At 41.7% G+C, this 20,633-nt stretch overlaps 2 protein-coding genes across 7 annotated transcripts in view; one reads left to right on the forward strand and one right to left on the reverse strand.

Annotated features, from left to right (window-relative positions):
• Positions 1–43: 43 nt before the first annotated feature.
• On the forward strand, positions 44–20,601 carry LOC111932270 (glycerol-3-phosphate dehydrogenase 1-like protein). Its single transcript, XM_086896358.1, has 14 exons — positions 44–564; positions 1,231–1,285; positions 1,488–1,606; positions 1,987–2,201; positions 3,733–3,797; positions 4,519–4,697; positions 4,924–6,030; positions 9,650–9,827; positions 11,665–11,805; positions 13,006–13,144; positions 14,775–14,887; positions 16,503–16,736; positions 16,877–16,983; positions 18,403–20,601. The coding sequence occupies exons 7-14, from the start codon at positions 5,990–5,992 to the stop codon at positions 18,497–18,499; spliced, it is 1,050 nt and encodes a 349-aa protein (XP_086752484.1). The 5' UTR covers positions 44–564; positions 1,231–1,285; positions 1,488–1,606; positions 1,987–2,201; positions 3,733–3,797; positions 4,519–4,697; positions 4,924–5,989; the 3' UTR covers positions 18,500–20,601.
• LMLN (leishmanolysin like peptidase) overlaps positions 1,937–20,633 on the reverse strand; it is a 34,211-nt gene continuing 15,514 nt past the window's right edge. For 3 of the 6 annotated variants that reach the window (XR_015288864.1, XR_015288868.1, XR_015288865.1), the window contains 3 exons: positions 18,533–18,595; positions 16,815–16,957; positions 1,937–2,134 (listed from right to left, as the gene is read on the reverse strand). The gene's annotated coding sequence lies outside the window, so the exon portion shown is untranslated. Of the gene's footprint in view, positions 2,135–13,338; positions 13,653–16,723; positions 16,958–18,361; positions 18,596–20,633 lie in introns of those variants that run through there. The other 3 variants (XR_015288866.1, XR_015288863.1, XR_015288862.1) reach the window with 3 other exon arrangements.

The raw sequence follows: 20,633 nt of genomic DNA on the forward strand, positions 1-20,633 counted from the left end.
GTGGGACCATCCAAGAGGTTCTGTGCAGGGGAGAGAGTTTGCAGGCTCTGAATGAGCCGGGCTGGATCACCCCCCATGGGCTTGCTGCTGGGACAGAAGTCCAAAGAATGCATATGTTTTTATCACCCCTCTGGGTCCAGGTGTGCTCAACAGGCACAGGGGGAGCATGTGCTGTGGTTCTGGTTGAGTGGCTTCCCAGCTTTTTCATCCATCTCATGGCCATCTCCAGACGTTCTCTAGAGACTTTTTCTGCCCCACACTATGGCACAATATGGCACTGCTGCCTTCAGTGGTTCTGCAGCTCACTGTTAGGACTCCTTTCCTTTGTGATTCTCTATATGCTGAAAAACAACTGTGTTTTTATTAATGTGTCATCTAACCTTAAGAGTTGCTGACTAAGTTCAGCTCTTCAGGCCTTTCTCCCAGATGCTTTTCTGTGCCATTCTTTACTCCTACACACTTTTCCTGCACAGTTTCTATGGCAACGTGTATCTCTCCATCTGCTGTAGATCTCCATTATCATGTTTAGGTGATTGTCATCCCAGTCTCAAGTGCCATTTCCAGGTATATCATGTTAACATCTTCAGCTTGGAAACCAAACCAAAGCACTTGGTAATTTTTGTAGGCAAACCTACATAGTCAATAATTTGACTGCTGTGTTACCATTTAAGCTCTGTTTGAGGGATACTGATCCCGTGCTGTTCTCATCACCAGATCTTCTACCTGCACACTCTAGCTGATTCTGATTTACTTCTTAATTTCCAAATCATATCCTTCCTTTTGTTGCAGCCTGTGCTGCCTACAGAGTGGGTATATTTGGATTCTGGAAAGTCTTTGTTGGTCTGTTGCCTGGGGTTTGATATCTGTTTTATAGAAAATTAAGGTACCAATACTGTTTCTCTTCTGTCAAAGGCATTTTTCTGTTCTGCTATAGTCCTATTTCTTGTCCTGAAAACTTTCTCTGTTGGATTACAGAAAGCCCTGAAGACTACAGATGGTTTACAATTGACCTCTCAGTCTGTTCTGCATGAATTCCTTAAATTGCTTGGAATTATGTAGATTTCTATACAGCTAAAATCCAGTCTTGTTTTCTGCTGAGTACCTTGCTGAAGAACTAACTTAAATGTGAAAAGAAAGTTCTTCCTATATAGTCTGATCAGAACCTGAAGCAGAAAAATCAACTAAATGAAATGAGTGGAGTCAAAGCTTCACTGTTGATTTGTTTCCTAGATCCCATGACTGATAAAAATAGGCTGCAAGAAGCCCATGTGGAAGCTGTAAAACTGTGAGTAATTTGGGCTGTCAGCTTTTAGGGATGCAAACTGACATTGTTTATTTGTGCCTAATATCCTGTAAGAGTATTTTTGAGATATTATATGCTTCATCAGTATAAATGACCATTATTTACTACCTATAATTAAAAGTAATTAAGCATAACAATTTAGTGTTTATATATGCATTTAAAACCATGCAAATCTTCTGTTTAGGATGTAATTCAGGGAGAGCTTATGCGCAAACATTTTCCAGAGGAAAATGAAGAGGCCCATGATACCTGAGTAATTCCAATACCACTGCAGTCCACAAGGCCATCTAGTGTAAGGTGAAGGTCAGGCACTTCACTTACATTTTGGGTAAAGCTGAAGTGGTAGGTTTTTAATGGTCTGCAGACCTCAACCAGGAGAAAGTTTCTCTGGACACTCACAACAGATGGGATCCTCTCACATACCAAGGTTGACATTGGGAATCCTTGTTCTAAACTCCAGACCTACCCCAAACTTTACCAATAGATTCACAGGTGAGAAAACTAAATGTGTGAGTCCTGCTGACACCAGCCCACAAGGCTTGGAAAAATATAAAAACAGACCTCAATTTTCAGCTCCTCTTTCCCTAAACTCCAAAGCCTGCATTCCTTAAGATGCCAAGGAGCAACACTATCTGATCATCACCCCAAGGAGTGAAAAATTCATATTCTGCTTTGCTTTCAAGTAGTCACAAGATAGAAGATGTCCATGAATGCTGCTTCTCTCCAAAGAGATCAGACAAAGGCTGAATATTACCAGTAGCTCCAGATGTCTTCATAGGATGTGAACTGTGATGCAGACTGTGAAGGACATCTCAGGACAATGCAGAAAGTCTAGAGAAAAAAAGGAGAAGGGAGTGATATGCAGAGAAATCTGTCATTCAAACATCCAAAATTAAAGGTATGACTCAAAGTCAAAATGAACCAGACCTGCACAGTGAAGGGAAACAAGGACATAAAGGTACTGCATGATTGCAAAGGAAATGAAGGAAAGCACTGACCACAATAGCAGCAGGGCAGATGCCTAAAAGCTAAAGGAAGATATTACTTCAGACTCCACAAGGAAAAAAATGTAACTAACACCAGAGAGCAGAGGCAGCACACTAAAGAGGCTAAAGGGCACGGATATGAAAATTATTGTGTAACACAGCCACAAAACTTGAAGGCTCTTTACCCTTCACTTCTGAACACTGAATAAAATCCATCAATGACATCTTCAGGCTTTTTAGAGCAAATGTTAGCCATGAGTAACAAATTACATGAATGGAAGCAGAAAATGGGTTAATGTGTAGATTAGGCACATTATATGTAGACCAGCTCAATGTCTTTCTTTGATTAGATAATGGCATATCAGAACAAAGGAAAAATAATACATCTTATCAACCTGAACTTTGGTAAAGCATTTGATTTGGTATTACCTAGATAATTATTAGTTAAACTTGAGAAGATGAACATAAACACTATAAAATGATGAAGGAAAAGAATTGGGAGTGAAAACTGCTGATGGGGCTGAGAGCAAAATTATAGGACTGGAGTAGTCAGTAAGTGTAAGTAATTTCATTAGTTAGCTTGATGCAAATATTACGAGTAAGGTAATGAAATTTGCTAACAACAAATGTATAAGATATTTTCAATAGAGAGGAAATTCTAAATGGAGAATTATATAATTATCATGCCCTAATAACAGACATGGGAAGAAATGTAACAGCATATAATGCAGAGACATGTACTGAAAAATTGGTAACATTTCTGCTGTAAATTAGAATTTATCCACTATCAACAACAGAAGAGGAAGAATTGTGTGTGGTGAAGTTACTAGAAAGATAAATGGTGCCTTACATGTAGCAAGCCCTGTATTTTCAGGACAAATAAACAAATAGATACAAAACACTGGGTAAAATTCAGCTGAAATTTTTGGGAATCATTCAGGTAATCAGCATTCAGCAAGCCTGAATTCATCCTGGAGCAGGTACAAAGTGATATCCAGATAATCAGAGGAGTAACCAAGACAGCATGTCTTGCTGAGCTTGGTAAAATGAATGATGAGATGGGATATGATCTCCTTCTCTGTAAAGACATTTGAGGTTTTAGTCAGGCAGAGAGGGAGAATAAGCATCAGGGGAGAAGAATCATTCACATTTATAGATAACACTCATGATAGAGCAGATGGGCAGAAGTTGGATATGAAACAGGAAGAAGGCCTCTCACTGTGAGAGGAGTAATGGTCTCAAATAGCTTCTCAGTAAGAGAAGAGGGGGCAAAACCTCTCACCAGTCTTAGAAAGGATACTGAATTTGGCATTTCTCAGTCACTTCTTTTGGGATGTTCAAAGACTGTATTGCCACCATAGGAAGAGCCACACCTGGTTTAGCAAAATCTACTGTCACTACCCTGGCTTTGCTGCACTGATGGTGAGGTTTTTCTGTTTGCAGGGGGAAACAGTTCATCTGTGTAATTTCTGGGTCATATGTATGACCCATTACGTGTGGAGGATCAGGTGAGATTGCGTGGGGGTGGCCTTGAGAGAGTTGTCTTTAGCCTCCCTTTATGGTGACTGAGCTTTTATAACTGTTATGTCCCAATGACTCACTCATCAGAGCTAACGCCCCTGGGCTTATGTGAAAAACAAACATGGAGCTTCCATGGGAAAGAGCAGATCCTTCCCATTGCCTGATAAAACAACAGTTGTCAGCACCCGCCAGTGTGTGCTCTGTGGCTCCAGGGCTCTGGAATCTAACAAAGGACCCAGTTCTCGGTGCCTCACACAACACTGCCACTGAGACAGCTTTGACAACCAAACCTGATACCTAAAACTGCCTGCAGACCACCTGAAACAGTCCCTGGGGAATGAATGCTTCCCTATCCATCTCCATGGAGCAATAAGAACACAAATCCAGAGGAGAGTTCAGCAGCAGCACAAGTTATATATTTCCACAGCCAATTGGTGTCACAGATGGATAAGCTAATGTGTGCACTCATGGTCCCAAGCTGTGTCCCCTGCTCTTCACAAGTGCTGCTGTATCCATCTGCCTGCTCATCCAGTGCCAGTTTATTTGCTCCCACCAAATGGTCATTATAATCGTGATGTGGAGGCCACATAAATCAGTCCAGAGGCCACCTAACTGTTACAGGTTTTCTTTGTAGTTAGAAACTTCCACATTCATTTAGAAAAAAAAAAAAACACTACACAGTTTGCAATGCTTTTGTTTATTACATAGACCAGGAACATATTCTGTGGCATGCATTAGTTGCAGAAGCCTGTGCTTCAGTGAATATGTCCCCTCCTTGGGGCCTGGGGACTCACCAGGACAGAAGAGCTTGCAACAAGCAGAGAAACAGAGCAAGAAGGATGATGGCTATTCTTCATCACCACTTTAGTTCTTCTTCTCAAGGGAAGGTGAGTTAAAGGGAGAAGACAATGAAGGGGCACAGAGGAAGAAGCAAATAATGGAGAACAAGCAGGATACTGCAAATGTACTTGGAGCCAGAGAAAGGCTCTAGTGCCTTGGCTCTAGACTTTGTTTGCAGGTAATGCAGAATCTCCATCAGGCTTCACATGCCCCAGCTACACCTTCCTTTTCATCAACATGTCCTGGATATTTTCCCAAAATATTATTTTGCAGGATTTTTCCCTAGTCTTTCTGTTAAGTCCACAAAAAGTCATCACTATCAGGATGCACCAAATAATTGAGCGAATGGAGCTGACAGCAGGCAAGATGAACATATGTGTACCTCCAGAAACACCCACGAGCTCCTCCAGTGCTGGCAGCCAGCCTCCCTCCATGAATCACAGGGTCAGGTGTCCACATCCCACAGAGCCAGGAGCCCACCGAGCCAAACTCTGGGGTGAGGACAGCAGATGTGGTCACTGCTGAGCCTACAACCCCCGGCAGGGACAGGAGCCTGGACACAGCAGGATGAGGGGAAGCAGGAGTGTAAGAGTAGGAAAGGTGTCAAATGCAGACCTTAGGCTCAAAAATGAGAGAAGGATGCTTTGAAGAGGAGACAGGGTGTACTACAGGGCTGAGAAGTAAAGTGTGGTCATTCATAGGGTGCTGTGCATGATTAAACAATGTAGGAGAAAATGACCAACACTCCTTTTTGTTCTTCCTTGCAGACAACTTCTATTTGATGTCCCATATTAAGAGCTGTGATATAGTTCAGGGTTTATCAGCTGAATTTAACTCTGCTAACGCACTCATAGTCTTTTCTTTGTGTGTTCCTAATGTGACTGAAGGATTTAAACCATTACTCTTTGTGGGGCAGGGCAGGTAGGACCTTGAGATCTCTCTCACTGTCCCGAAGAGCCCGGCTCTGCCGCAGACTCTGCCACGTTACCCACCCTACCGAGACCCTCGGGGCTGCCGGCGGGCAAGGAGGTCCCACCCCACGAGAAGTGCCGGGCTTCCCGCTTTCCCCACGCGGCTCCTTATCCCTTTACATTTAGGAGAAGACACCATTTTCCCCATTCCCCTTCCGGGGCACTGAATCCCCCGCTGCCAGCCGACACTCGCAGGGCAGCCCTCGGCGCAAGGACCGAGCCGGGCAGAGCATCCGCCGGGGCCGCCGCTCGTTCACGCCCGTCCCTCCCGCACCGCCGGGGGCCGGGCCGGCCGGCAGGGGCGGTGCTGCCTGGGGAGGGACCGAGCCCTCCGAGCCGAGCCCCGCGGGCGGCACGCAGCCCGCAGGATGTCGCCGCTCCGCGTCTGCATCGTCGGCTCGGGGAACTGGTGAGTGCCGCAGCGCGGGGGGGCTCTCCCTCTGCCCTCCTCCCTTTTTCTCTCTCATGTCTTTCCCTTTTCCTCCCGCCGCGGCGAGGGGGGGTTTCGCAACAGGTGGGGCCGGGGAGCGGCGGGGCCGGGGGCGCGGAGCGTCTCCATGGTCCTGGAACCGCGACCCCGGGCCCGTCCTGCCGCGGTTCTGGGCTCCTGGGCAGGGACCATCGGCCCCGAGAGATGCACCGGTCAATGAGAACTGCAAAGACATGAGGCTCCCGCATCGCCCCAGGTGTGTGAGCCGCTTAAAGCCTGGCGACTGAACCCAGAGAGAGGCCAGGATCTGCGGCTGTCGCTGTGTGTGCCTGCGGCAGGGCCCCGGCAGTTCAGGTTGAAGCATTCAGCAGTGGTGATGCTGTTTGTGTTCCTCTGAAGGAACCGGGGCGCGGGCTTCATTTAAAGCCACAATGTACTGCCGCCTTTCACTTCCATCCTCCTCAGCATGTCCTTCTGCATCTTGGTGTGGACACAGCATAGTGTTCGGGTCTCTCATTTATTCTCATTCTTAAGAATATGTTTGCTACTGCTCAGTCCTTTTCAGCCTGGAAAAAGCACAGGTCTCCAGAACTCCCTGAGCTTGACAGATCCCAGTAAGATCAGTAAATCCATCTCACTCGACTTAGCATCTTACTTTTCTTATGCTTTCTGTACACTGAGCACAAACAAACAGACCAACATGCATGTGCATGCATTTGGGATTAGCAAACCCAGCCTCCAGGTAGTTCTGGTGATTGTTTTTGTACAAGGAGAGCAAGCTTCTTAAGATTTTAAAAATATCTGACAGCTAGGTGGAAGTAATGCCAGAAGAGTCAGTAAGTGAGTGGTTGCTTGTGAGCCGCTGAGAACACAGCAGAGTTAAAGCACAGCTCTCTGACTTCCTGCCTTGTAAAAACAGTCCACTGCCCTCAATGCATTCTCTTTGTGCATGACATCTCACAGATACAGCCTTTCACATGGAACATGCACAGCCAAGTCTTCTGGACCTCACTGTCATACTTCTGGCTTTCTCTAGCCCCATCACTTGTTTCCTAACCTGCTGCTTTCACATGTTTTTTCAGGGAAGGTATCCCTCTTCCTGCCACTTTCTCTTCCCTCACCTGCCTGTGCAGGCAGCTCATTGTCTCTTCCAAGCCCTCAACAGCCATGACTGCATGTTCGGAAGGCAATTTCTTTTACCTTTGGTCAGCCCACAGTCACAAACTTCATCATTCTCTTGCTGCATCCTCAAGCAGCTTTTCCCAGGCTGTCCCCCTTTCCATGAGACATCATTTAAAGTCACTTCATTGTATTCAGATCTGTACTCGAGGAAGTTGTCTGTTTTCCCACATGTACCTACAAACTTGAAAAGAGCTATACTACAGAGATACTGAGACCCCAGCCCATTCAATACAATCTCTTACCCATACTGCTTGTCTTCCTGGGCCCATCTCTTGCTTCCTACCATACACATCAACTCTAAAATCTTCAGGGAGGACATAAAGATTGTGCTCTGATTTATGAATAACATCTATTCATAGCCTTGGTGGCAGAACAGGTTGTTTTAGTGTTACAGAGAAATACAATGTTTACCTTTGGCAAACATTTTTTATTCTTATGTTCCTCATAAATATTTGGGTGGCAGTTCAGATCCGTGCTCTTGAGGCTTTCCTGCAGCTCAGAATCGTGGTTGACACGTGACACAGCAATGTTGCAAAAGCTCATGTCAGCTGCAGAAGTTCAGCAGGTCACGGGGACTTGCTAAGTCAACACTGCCAGGAGGCTCATGAGTGATATGGTTGAGCAAAGCAAGTGCTGCACTGCATTTTGTGGTTGCCAGTAGGTACAGGAGGGTTTGTGTTCATCTACTGAGAGCTGCAAGTCCCATTCAGGATTTCAGGGATTAGAGCTGGAGTCTGCATCTTTCAACAGAAAATCATATGTTCTTGGTACTTAGCTAAAAAAGTTATTTTTATGGGCAGGCTTGATGTGTAAATTCATCATCCAGGTTGTGCTAGACAATGTGGATAATGTATTTATATCTCAAGTTTATGAAAAAAACCCAAGCCTTTTTCTTGTTAGTACAGTTTTCTTGTGTGGAGCCAAAATTCATCCTCAGCTCAAGCTTTGAATGTGCCCTCTGTTGATAGCAGGGCAAGAGAACCAGAATATAAGCAATTTTATAAATAATATGAATGTATGATATAACTGCATGCCTTTTTTTCAAAACAGCAGAAGTCTTACAGTAAAGGTTCACCCTTAAAACACATCCCTAAATATTGTAAAGGACCAAACTACAAAACTCCCTTACAAAATTTAAAAAAACCCAAAACAAAAACCCCAAACCAACCAAAAAGCCCCAAACTAAATAACTAAATAAAAAGACTACAGTAGCTCAGGATATAGCATATAATCAACACTGAACAAAGTGAAACGTGATCGCAGCAGGATTTCTTTATCATTAAAGATTAAGACCTTAATTACCTATTAATAAGACCTTAGTAGTTATTGAGCAATTTAATTTATGCAAGCCTGTTACATGAAAAATATGGGTGAACCAAGGAGGGTCAGTTACAATGTGGTTTCCCTTTGAATCATTAACAGCTCCAACTTACCTAGACTTTGATATCCCCAAGAACTTTATCAGTTCCAGAACACACACTACAGCTAAATCCTCATGCTCCTTGTTACAAGTGGGTCAGAGGACAAGAGTGCTGCAACTGGAGCTTCTCTTTCACTTGTTTTAATAAAGTGGCCAATACTTGAGAGATTAAAGTAGCATTACAATGGAGAGAAGGAAGAGAGGAGTAAAAATAATCACCTCCTCAAATAAGTTCAAGTTCATTAATACTTCCAATATTTTCTGTGAGGTTTCTAATTCTCCCTTGCCATGTGAGTGTTTGCAAGGCTGCAGTGATGATGGGGAATAAAATTATTGTCTGACCTGAAATTAAAAATGCTCAGCATGACTCAAGATGAGTAAACTGGATGCTTAAAATATCCTCAGGCTGCAAGTATTACAGGTCCTGTTACAGTGATAATTACAACAATAAGTAAAGAGAAACCACCAGATTGAAGGGTTGTTTGATTTTTTTTCTGAGCATTTACCTGTTATGTAAAAATCCTTATTGTAGCTGTTTGGTTACGGATAGGAAAGTGGGATGCATCTATTTTACATGAGATGCACAAAGACTGTCACAACAAGATTTCTCAGCACTTATTTACCACCTGGGTTATTTTACTTTTATTGATCTTGACAAAAACCAGAATTATCTGAGGACCATAAGAGATTTTAATATCAGATAATGTATTTTTAGTGCTGTTGATGGTACATCACACTCCTGCTCTATAGCCTTTGATACTACTTCAGTTCCATTATTGAAGTTATATTTTTCCCCTGTTCTACTTTCTCTGTTTTTAAACTTGAAGGGTTCTTGATGGAGGGTAGTGGATGAAGCTTTCTGATAAATGCTGCAAGTAGCTAGACAGCTTTATAGCACAGGCTTTTTATGAGTTATGATGTTTAAAGTAATTTGTGTTTCCAATTCACAAAAAATGTACTTTTCCCCTTTTAATTATTTTTATTTTTATTTTAAAGGGGATCAGCCATAGCAAGAATCATTGGCAAAAATGTCCAGAATTCCAACAGATTTGATCCCACTGTCAAGATGTGGGTGTTTGAAGAGATCATTAACGGAAGAAAACTCTCAGAAATCATCAACCAGGAACATGAAAATGTAAAATATCTGCCTGGATACAAGATACCCCACAATGTGGTAAGTTGAAAACAGAAATTCAAAATCACTGAATTTGTTTATTTTTTATAAGGGAGGCAACATCAGAGAAAGAAATTAGGAAGCAATTCACTGCTTTGTTCTAGTTTGCCACCTAACTCACTCCATTATAACTCCTAGGAATATAATTCAGTTCTGTGATTTCTGCTTGTCTTGTATGTCACACACAACTTCAAACACCAACTGTGTCTGTGCTGGTATCACACCATCCTCCTCCCTGGCAGAAATCAGCACAGCTCTAGAAATGGCAGGCAGAGATCTGTCTACACAGAGCTGAGATATTTCAAACCCACAGCATCTTCTGGAAAAACAGACAAAGCTACTGTTCTCCTTTCTTCACAAAAAGAAATCAAAAGCAGAGGCTGCAAATTACATGATGAATAATGACCTATCAGCTCATGGGTGATTTCAGGACAGCTGTAGTTAATAAAGCTCTAAATTCCATCAAAAAATATAAGATATTTATTTTTATGGACATTTAAAATACCAAGTTACACATCTCTACTTAAATGAATCACCTTAGATAATTTACTGCCACCAAAGCAAGTGAGGTGAGGGGGTTTGGCTGTTCAAGATCTTGCCAAATGCCACTGCTTTGTGAGTAGCATCACATTTTTGGAAGAGTTGCAGTTGTGAAAGTAAGTTAAAATGCTGCATGTGGCAGGTCTCCTTGTTTGGGGAGTGGTTATATTTAGTATTCCATTTTGTGCTGTGATTGCATATTTGCACTCCTGGTGTTTGAACTTGGCACACAGTTCTCCTGGGTTACAACTGACTTGTCACTGTTATTTTTACAACACTCTAGCAGATCAACAGGCTTTTCATCATCCCTTGAGGCCAGCCTCACACTATTTAGAGCAAAGCCTGAGGCTTCACCAGCAAAAATCAGCTGGTTGCAGTAGAGGGACCCTCAGGCCATCTCCAACTGAGAAAAAAATAAATAAAACCAAACAAGCCGAGTTTTTCCTTGCATTGCTCTGCAGCATTTTGGAGAGACAGGAGCACAGCGTGTGCAGTGCTGCCAGCCTCTGCTCTGCTCCCACTTCACTGTTTTCCCAGAGAAGCAGCCTTGCTGGCAGCAGCTCTGGTTTTCTTGCTGGGAATCCCACTTGCTTAAGGCTGCATGCTCCAAGGCTGCATCCAAGAGTGATGTACTGTAAACTGCCTCTAGCAGGCTCAAAGTCACCTGCTGTTGCTTCTGCAGCCTGGCTTGAATTGTTGTTCTGAGTAATGGCATTTGGAAGAAGATACAGCTAGGTAGTATTTAAGCGCATTGTATAGGTTTTTGTAACTCTTGGGAAAATTACTGTATATTTAAAACAAGGACACATACCAGCCCAAAGATTATCATAATCTCTGCCTTTTGATGCAATTTAATTTATTCCTCAGTAACTCAGCTGGTGACCTAATGGAAACTCAGGACTTCCAGAAGAGCCTCTGTCCCACCACCCCATTTTTCTCCTGTGCTCCCCAGTGCTACCACTCATTCCAGAAGAATCATATGGGGTTGGTCAGCTATCTTCAGGAACCAGATCAAGAAGATGAAGTGGCTTCCCAACACACTGCAAATTTATGAAGTATATAATCTTCCCCAGATTATCCACACAGGGTAAAATTATAAAAAAATTATAAAAAATCCAACCCCAAAACAGTTCAGCTGCTTTGCATATTTCAGAAGAGATCTGTAGCTGCTTGTGTGGAGGGCCAGTTAAAATTAAGGACATTTGCACTGCATCTGCCATGGCTTTGGCATGATGGTGTCTTGCAAGGACTGAGGATTCCTACCCGGGGCTCATTTTGTTTGTCACTCTCGTCCCAGGTGGCTGTACCAGACGTGGCTGAAGCAGCAAACGGAGCAGATATTTTAGTATTTGTTCTGCCACATCAATTTATTGGACGAATCTGTGAGCAGATTGCAGGACAGATAAAACCTGGAACATTTGGGATTTCACTGATCAAGGTAAGCTGTTGTCTCCACAGCACCCAGTCAATATGGAGTAAATCAACAGCTCCAACTTAAGGACAGGAGCTGCAGCCCTCAGCTGCATGCTCTGCATAAACACAAGCATTTCTTTCTGCAAGAGTTAAAACTTGCCCAGCTCTGCCAGCCCTTCTGCTGTTCTTGTGGCTGTGGAGAGGGAAGGATGGGGCAACCTGTCCAGGCTAAGAGTATCTGTCTTTGCCAGTCATGTTTAGCTTGGATCAGTTCCTACTTGGACCAGCATGGAGGTGAAAATGGGAAGAGGAAGGGATGCATAAAGCTGGCACTGCTGCCAGAAAAAATACTCTCTGAGACTACAGCCTCAGCTAACTAAGAACTCTGAGTCAAAGTGCCTCTTCCAAGTACATACTAAAGCTGTTCTTGGCAGCATTAAAATGGCATAATAACACTAATGATTTTGCAAAACTCAAGCAATTATCTGGCATGAACTGAGGAATCTCTTCTTAAGGTCAGAGAGGTACCAGACAATCGTAATCTTAAAAGGTATGAATATTTTAAGAGAATGTCAAACTAAAAGCCAGAGGCAAAGCATAGGAATGTAGCCTTACCACTCTATTTGATTGCATTACAGGAAATATCCCACTTAAAATTGTAATGAAAGAAATGTAATTCAAGTTTTCGGACTTCAATACCAGCTCTTCCCCTCTGTAGAAATTGTCTCATAAGCAGCAGTAAGGAGAAGAGAGGAAGGTAGGAGAGGAAGGACATTTCTGCAAATTTAGTTTAAAAAAGCCTAAGATAGTTCAGTATACTTCCTAAAACCCAAAAAGCACTCTGATTAATACTTAGATCTTGCAAAAAAAGCCATTTCTTACAGACTTAATTTTAAACGTCTGGTCCTGTACTACAGAAATTTATCTGAAAGGAAAAATACAACATCAAAGAAAGCAAGCCTCAGGACAGCAGCACTTGATGTGAGGCCCCTTACAAGATTACCTTGACTGTCACCCCTTCCCCCTGAGCTTGCCTTGAATTTGCAGTTACCAAACTACAAATCCAGAGCATTTGTATTAATGGCTAACACTAGTGATTTTAAGACCCTTTCTTTTCAATTAAAAGCAGAGAGCTGCAGGCAATAGAACACCTTCTGCTTTACCAGTGCTCTGCTGCTGTCATTCTCCTATTCTAATACCCTGGCTTTAACTATCTTCTTTTCAGGGGATTGATGAGGGTCCTGATGGCCTGAAGCTCATCTCTGACCTCATTCGAGAGCAACTGAAAATAGAGATCAGTGTGCTGATGGGGGCCAACATAGCCAAAGAAGTGGCTGATGAGAAGTTCTGTGAGACCACCATTGGTAACTATTGCAAAGAGCCAATTAGAGCTGGGGTTTAAAGTCATCTGTGGCAGGATAACCTCTGGAAGAAGCAGGGGGATGTGACTGGTCCCAGGTGGTTCCCAAGTGGAGCAGTGTGCCTGCTGAGCTCCTTCAGGAAGCCAGGATTATTTCCCGAGGGTTTGGTGCTAAAAGAATCAGATTCAAACTGACAGTGGGTTTCAGTGCTGAGAGCTAATTTAATCCATTAAAAATATCACAACTTAATCCTGCTTCTGTAGGAGTTGTCAAGAGACACCATTTGCGTCTGTAGAGCTCAACATGGAGTACATCAGCAGCTGATACACAATACAGTCTAGATAAAGAAGTGTAATCAGAAGCTCCTATGTGCTCACACTCCCAGAGGTGTATTTCTTCATCTTAAAATTTCTTTGTTTGGAAAAGAAAACCCAGTAACATTCTGTTCTTCTCTCCCATTTGGACTGCTTGCCAAGCCACGGCTTCAGATCCTCCCAAGACTGAGTCTGACCTGATTTGAAAAGTTCATCCAGTAGGTTTTAAAACTCAGAGATTTTTTAAGTCAGTCAAAATTAAAGTTACATTTTTCCATAGTTAGGAGAGGCAAAAGAAAAATAAATTGTGTTGCAATAATGTTCCTTTGCCTTGCAAATATTACATTAATGGTGCAAACAAATGCAGTGGGCATTTGTTACTGAAAGAGCTACTAGGCACAAATAGGACTAGACATGATCAGGAGAGCTGAGTTATATTAATTCTCCTGGAGAGAATTTAATTTCTGCTGGCCTGGTTTGAAGCCATGATGTGATGATGACTGTTCAAAGAGCTTTGCACCTTACTTTTGTCCTCATGGAAAGCCATGCAGCCCAGAAACAGGCACCTCAAAGAGAGCTGGTATTGTGAAGAACAAGAAGCAATCTTAAAGGTTCTCAGGAGATGGTGAGAAATCTCCCAGCTACCAGAATGTGATGCCCCAGGCTAGAAAAACTCATAGCTGAGCTCCCCCTGAAGGAAACCAAGCTACCTTGAAAAAACTTGAAGTGAAACTCTATTCAAAGGTCTTTGCCCAGGTGGCCATGGGCTCTATGGATTAAGGCAAACCTCGGGTCCTTTAGCACTAGGGGTTCTCCTTGGCTGAGCACTGTAACAACATGATACATGACCTCTGTACAATTGGTAGGAAAAAGGTTTTAGCAGTGGCAACCTTCAATTTCATCATGTATGGATCTCCCTGTAACTGGGCAACAGTCATTTGTACCCCATCATAGTACTTAGCAGTGACACAGGTTTACATTTTCAAAGCAGAAATTACACCATTGTCCTTCAGGGAATGGTTTGTAAATAATGTCTTTTGTAATGTCTGTGGTTGTACAAGTTTTCTCAGGCAGAAAGATTCATTAGGGGGTATCTACTTTTAAGCTTTTTAAAGTGTCACTAAGCAACATTGATCAGTGGCCTGGAGTGGAACACTGACCTCCAGCAGCAGAAACTGCTGTTGCACAAACCTCTAGTTTAGCAACACCTTGGGACTGGGATCACAAAAGCTGAAGTAAATCCCTAGGACCTTATTTCAGGTTAATTGTGTGCACTCTGAAACATTGTAAAAGTTCTCTTTCATCCTTCCTTCCCACAGGATGCAAAAATGAAACACAAGGTGAAATCTTTAAAGAATTAATGCAGACCCCAAATTTCAGGATTACTGTGGTGCTTGACTCCGATACAGTGGAGCTTTGTGGAGCCTTAAAAGTGAGTGTTTTCAAGCCAATCTGTTTTATTAGGGCCAAATTCTAACCTCACCTGAGTTTTCTGTAAGCCACGGGGTCTAATTTGAGTCCTGTCACCATGTGAGTGAATGAGGACAGACAAGATGAATCATTCATGAGCCACTTTTCCAACCTGGGAAATAAACCTGGGAAATAAGTTTTCCAACCGGGAAATAAATGTCTCAAAAAGGGGAAATTTATCTAAAATGTAGCTGCAGGCAAAGCATTTCAAAATACTTGTATTTTTATCTTTATTTTACCAGAGGCACATCTGTTTTTGAGAGCAGAGTTTGGTCCACTGTGTATTCTTGTCTGTGTGTTGTGAGCACACAAAACAAAGACTCTCACTACACAGAGTAGCTCCACTAATAATTATGTCCATGATTTAAGTACTAACTTGCTAGAAAATTCACATCAGAAGCTATGATCTGTGTTGGCAGCACGTCTGTGCAGCATTCAGCAATGCCCACATGGAGATCCCTGGTGGGATCAGAAATAACACCAGAGTCACCAAATTTCCAGTGAGGGGACAATTGTATGAGATTCATAGTTTGCTTTTATATGAATTGAAAGTGACTTCAGCCTGTGATCTTTTTTACTTCTTCACAGAATTAGTCATTTATACTTCAATAATTCACTTTTCCATGGAGGAGGTGGATGACTGATGAGGAAAGATCTGGTCCTGTTTAACTTCACATACAAAAATAAAATTTCTTCACATACAAAACCAAACGCTACAGATTTTGCTTTTTGCCACAGAGCAGAACAGGGGGCAGGAACAGATGGGAGAGAGGGTTTTTCTGTTTTGTGATAAATCATTGCACTTCTTGAAATAAATGCTTTGGTTTTGCCTCTGCTAAAAAAACTTTAAAAATTAAACATGTGCACTGGGGTACATACATATCTGGAGCAAACACGCCAATGGTAGCACTAGGTGGCATATTACTCATATACACTGAACTACAGTTATTTAGGGACTTATTTAGGAGTTGGGAATTGGAAGGTGGGAAGGGAAACATGCCAAACAATGGTGAGGAGTTGTAAAGATGTTTAGGATCCTGAGAGATTTGTTTAGAGTTGTAGAGAAGAGCAGTTCCATTCATATTTGTAGGTAAGCCCAAAATTTGATCTATTGCAGCATCTTTATAGATGCTCAAATCAGCTCAAATAGATGCTCCTGCCTGCTCAAATCAAAGACCCACAAGAAAAGTGTAGAAAGGTATGACTCTGTGTGGGATATTTTAAATAGTTAAACAGAAGGGTCAGTGAGATCCAACTTGGAACTGGTGGAAAAACAAAACACTAATTGCACATACATGCTATGTGATTGCAATATTAGTGTATAAAACACTGCTTTGGTTTTTGCCCATGTGAGTAACAGAAGATAATAAAAATCTTCTAAAAGTCCAGTGACTTTTGTTCAACATTATCTGACCTGTTTCTTCATAAGATAAACTCATGGCCATTGGAAACTGACCCTTGTTCTGATGAAGAGGGATTTGTGGGGTTTCCTTGCAGCTCAGTACACACTGATGAGCTGCACACCTTGGCTGACCATTTCCTTCCCTCCCCTATATTTTGCACTGGCACATTTTCAGAACATCGTGGCGGTGGGCGCGGGGTTCTGCGATGGACTGAGATTCGGTGACAACACCAAGGCAGCAGTGATACGCCTGGGCCTCATGGAGATGGTGGCCTTTGCCAAGATGTTCTGCAAGGGACCAGTGTCAACAGCCACCTTTTTGGAAAGCTGTGGGGTCGCCGATCTCATCACCACCTGCTATGGGGGACGCAACAGAAAAGTAGCAGAAGCCTTTGCTCGCACAGGAAAAGTAAGGAGTATTTTGAAATATTTTATGCTAATGCATGAAGAAGTCCTTCCATGTTTTACAAAGGCATCGATTGTTTACCTTGATAACTGCTGGTATCACAGCAGTATCCCCTCTGACCCAATCAGTCTTCTCTCTTCTAGTCCATTGAGGAGCTGGAAAAGGAGATGCTGAATGGACAAAAGCTGCAAGGTCCCCAGACCTCAGCCGAAGTCTACAAAATTCTGAAACAGAAAGATATGCTCCATAAGTAAGTGCTTTGATTTAAAAAAACAACAAAATCAACAACAAATTATGAGTGATTCATAACCTTCTTAACTGTACTTGTGTTTACTTATTTTATTAATTTCTACAAGAACAGCTTTCTACACCTTCGGCCACAGCTAGAGCCTGGCTCATTGCCAGGGTCAGTTGAATGGGATAAGGGCTGAGCAATGTCAGAAGAAACAAGTCACAGGCAGGGAGTGGGTTCAGGGGATACTGTTAGTGCCTAATAGAAGACAGAGTAATGTGAGATCACATATTGGAACAGCAGGGAAAACAATCACAGAATATTCTGAGTTGGAAGGGACCCACAGAGATCATCACTCTTAAGCAATTGAGGACAGGAAACAGAAGAAATTGTAATGTAAAGAAGCCTCCCAGACATCCCCATCCCCCAAATAAGATTTAAGGCTGTACACAGAATCATCTTGCAGACATGATTTATGGGCCAATGGGTTTCTTGTTCTCAGTATACCGGTATACCACTGCAGCTTGCAGCAGTCCTGCTCTCAGTGCGAACCTGAACTTGGTTATGTCAGTACAAATTTCAGGATCATATTCCTAATCCAAGATTTTTACATGCACTGAACAGCTAATGTGTGCTGATATCAATACTTCAGTGTCACAAATACTGCTGAGGTAAAAAGTACCTCTAATTCCTTGGGATGATGTAAGATTATTTGTAATTTGAAAACTTTGCCTCAATTTACACAACAGAGCTAAACTTCCTTCCATCGCATTCCCTCTTATACATCAGCAGTATTGAGAAGTCAAACACTGCTAAATGAATCCTTAAAAACTTACTAGAATTGGAACAGATACAGAAGATTCAAGTGGCATTAATCTTTCAAATATGAGAGAGAAAAGGAAAGCTCATTTTGACAGCAGCTTTAAACCACAGCTTGATCTAATAATTATCCTATAATTGTACTTTGTTACATGCTCAGCTCCGAGTTGTTCAGTGGACTCATTTTTTACTACATAATGACTAAGACAGCTTGTAAAAGGAAAAGAATCCTTTAAGCCAAGAAAAGAAAATCATTAGACATTTTCATTCTTTTTAGTCCTTTGGATACCAGTAATGACTGCAAATAATATATCCATTTTGCACACAGCAGGAAAAGAGGATATTTAATTCAAAATTGTTTCTAAATAAAAAATACTGGATAGGTATTTTGTTTCCAAAACAGCTTTTCTCTGCTGTCACTCCCATAATTTGCCCCTCTTTAGCTCTTGTTTGTCCAGTAGTCTTCCAGTAAAGGCAGCCCCAAGCTAAAATTATATTGTAAAGATAAACAACATTTTTCCACTTTCAACAGAACAAAAATATTTTTTCCATTAAAATGGAATAGAAATATTCATATAAACTTTAAATACTATTTTAATTCCTACATGTTTCTTTCAGGTTTCCATTATTTACAACCATCTACAAGATCTGCTATGAGGGTCGATCAATCCAGGATTTCCTCAAGTGCCTGCAGAACCACCCAGAGCACATGTAGAGATCCCTTCTCCTCACCTGGCTGAATTCTCACCTTCCTGGGACTTCTGTTCACTCCACGGCAATTGAAGTAGAGAAAGAGGTTGTGTGACACTTGCTGAAAAAGCAACAAAGAATGTATTTCATTCCCCTTGCCCTGGGGGTAACAAAATCTGCCTTTAATTTCAACATTATACCTAAGGAATAAGAAACAAATGGAAAATTTAACAGTATTTATTTGAATTAGTAATGTGGGTATTTCCCTATAATTATTTTCTTGTTGACTGAAAACAGTTCCACTTGTAATTTCTACAACAGAGCTAAATAGCTCACATAAAACTTAACATTTTGGCTATAGGTATTTCTAGAATGGCACAAAACACAGAAAAATCAAAGAACTCATTCAAACAGATAAATTATAGTTTAAAAAAAATCCAGGAGCAGTTAGATGCAATCACATGGGCAAATGCTGGATTGCCATAATTTCCCTCAAACATAAATAACATTTTGTATTTTGGGACATTTAGGCTTTCCTTGATTTAGTTTCCTAGTATAAGCTTCTTTGGAAAAATAGGTATTATTACTGTGCTCAAACACATCTGAATATTCATCAGATGTATAAATAAAACAGTTTAAGGGGTAGGGGAAAGGACAAGGGATTTGGGATGAGTGTATTGTTTGTTTCAAATCTGGGACATTAGGAATCCTGAATAGTAATCTGACCTTGATTAAACTTACTGCATTCCTTCAAACTAAAAAAAAAAAAAAAAAAAAAAAAATCTGGAATAACCGAAGATAATTTTGTTAGCATCAGATTTTCTCAGCAAGTCCTCATCATTAATTGGTACCAGCTGAGAGGGGAGAAGTGGAGGTTGAGAGGGAGATGCACCCAGGGCTCAGCTTGCACAGTTTGTGCACTTGCTGATATTTTGAGGCAGCAACCAGTAACAGTGACAAACCCTCCGTGATACTTGACTTTTTATACAAGTATGGAAACGACCGCTACAGACGCACAGAACTCCTGCAAACTGGCATTTCACACCTGCAGGGCTGCATTTTAGCTGCACTGGGAAGCTCCACTGGTCTGACACCAGTGCAGCTCCCCGTGCCTTTCCAGACTGCAGTCATGTCCTGATCCTGCTCAAGCAGCACATCTTACACTCCAGGACAGAGATCTCCATCTGCTTCTGAATTTTAAACACAAACTGGGTTCACAGACCAGTGTTTTTTTTATTGTGCTATCAGTGGCATAAATTTTAGAAACATTGAAGTTTTTAAACCTTATAGCTGTACTTGGGTAACTTTACATACCTGATGTTTTTCAGAGATAAAACCATCTATAAAATGAACAGTGGTGCATTTTATAAGCTTTAATCCCCTTTTGAAATACTCCTATTTTGAGAGAAGGCAAAAAAGGAAGAGTAACCTACTTTTGCTGTGCTTTATCAGATTTTCTGAAATAGCAGAGAGGAAGGCAAGTTTTTTAAATCTATGTACTTGCTGTCATATTGCTTAGAGGAAAAAAATGAGCTAATTATAAAATAATTTCAACTCAATTTAGAGGAATGATAGGTCTTTCACATTTACTAGAGTAATATATATAAAATAATGTATTGTAATTACAAATATATTGTAAAAATCTCAGTCTCACAGCTAGCAAAGCTAGCTCAGATACCAAAAACCAGTGGCTGCAGCATCCCTGATCCTGCTGAACTGCAGCAAGGATAGCTCAGCTCCTCCTGCTCAGACTCCAGCCACAGCCAACAAACAGCTTGGGGCTCTGCAGAGCAACACCAACATTCCTGCCACTGAAATGGGAATCATGTGGCCAAATCCTTCACACAAAGCAGGGAATTTACGATCTTCAATTTCAACTGGAAAAATACTTACACACTGCACAGTTTCGAAGTATCAAATACATGAGGATGGGATAGAGAATTCAGGAAATTCCTTCCTTCACCATGAGGCTGAATTTCTGATAAGTCATGTATGAGCTAATAATAACATAGAGTATTTTACATTCAAAGTGTATCAAATAACAGTTTAATAAAGTGATCAATATGCAGACTTGATGTAATTTCATTTTTAAACATTGTCACAAAATAAATTACTGTTGTAATAGTGGTCCTTTATTGCACATTCTCTTGTAGTTAATC

This window comes from Cyanistes caeruleus, chromosome 7 (genome assembly GCF_971803275.1).
Source record: "Cyanistes caeruleus chromosome 7, bCyaCae1.hap1.1, whole genome shotgun sequence".
In the NCBI taxonomy this organism is placed as follows: domain Eukaryota; kingdom Metazoa; phylum Chordata; class Aves; order Passeriformes; family Paridae; genus Cyanistes; species Cyanistes caeruleus.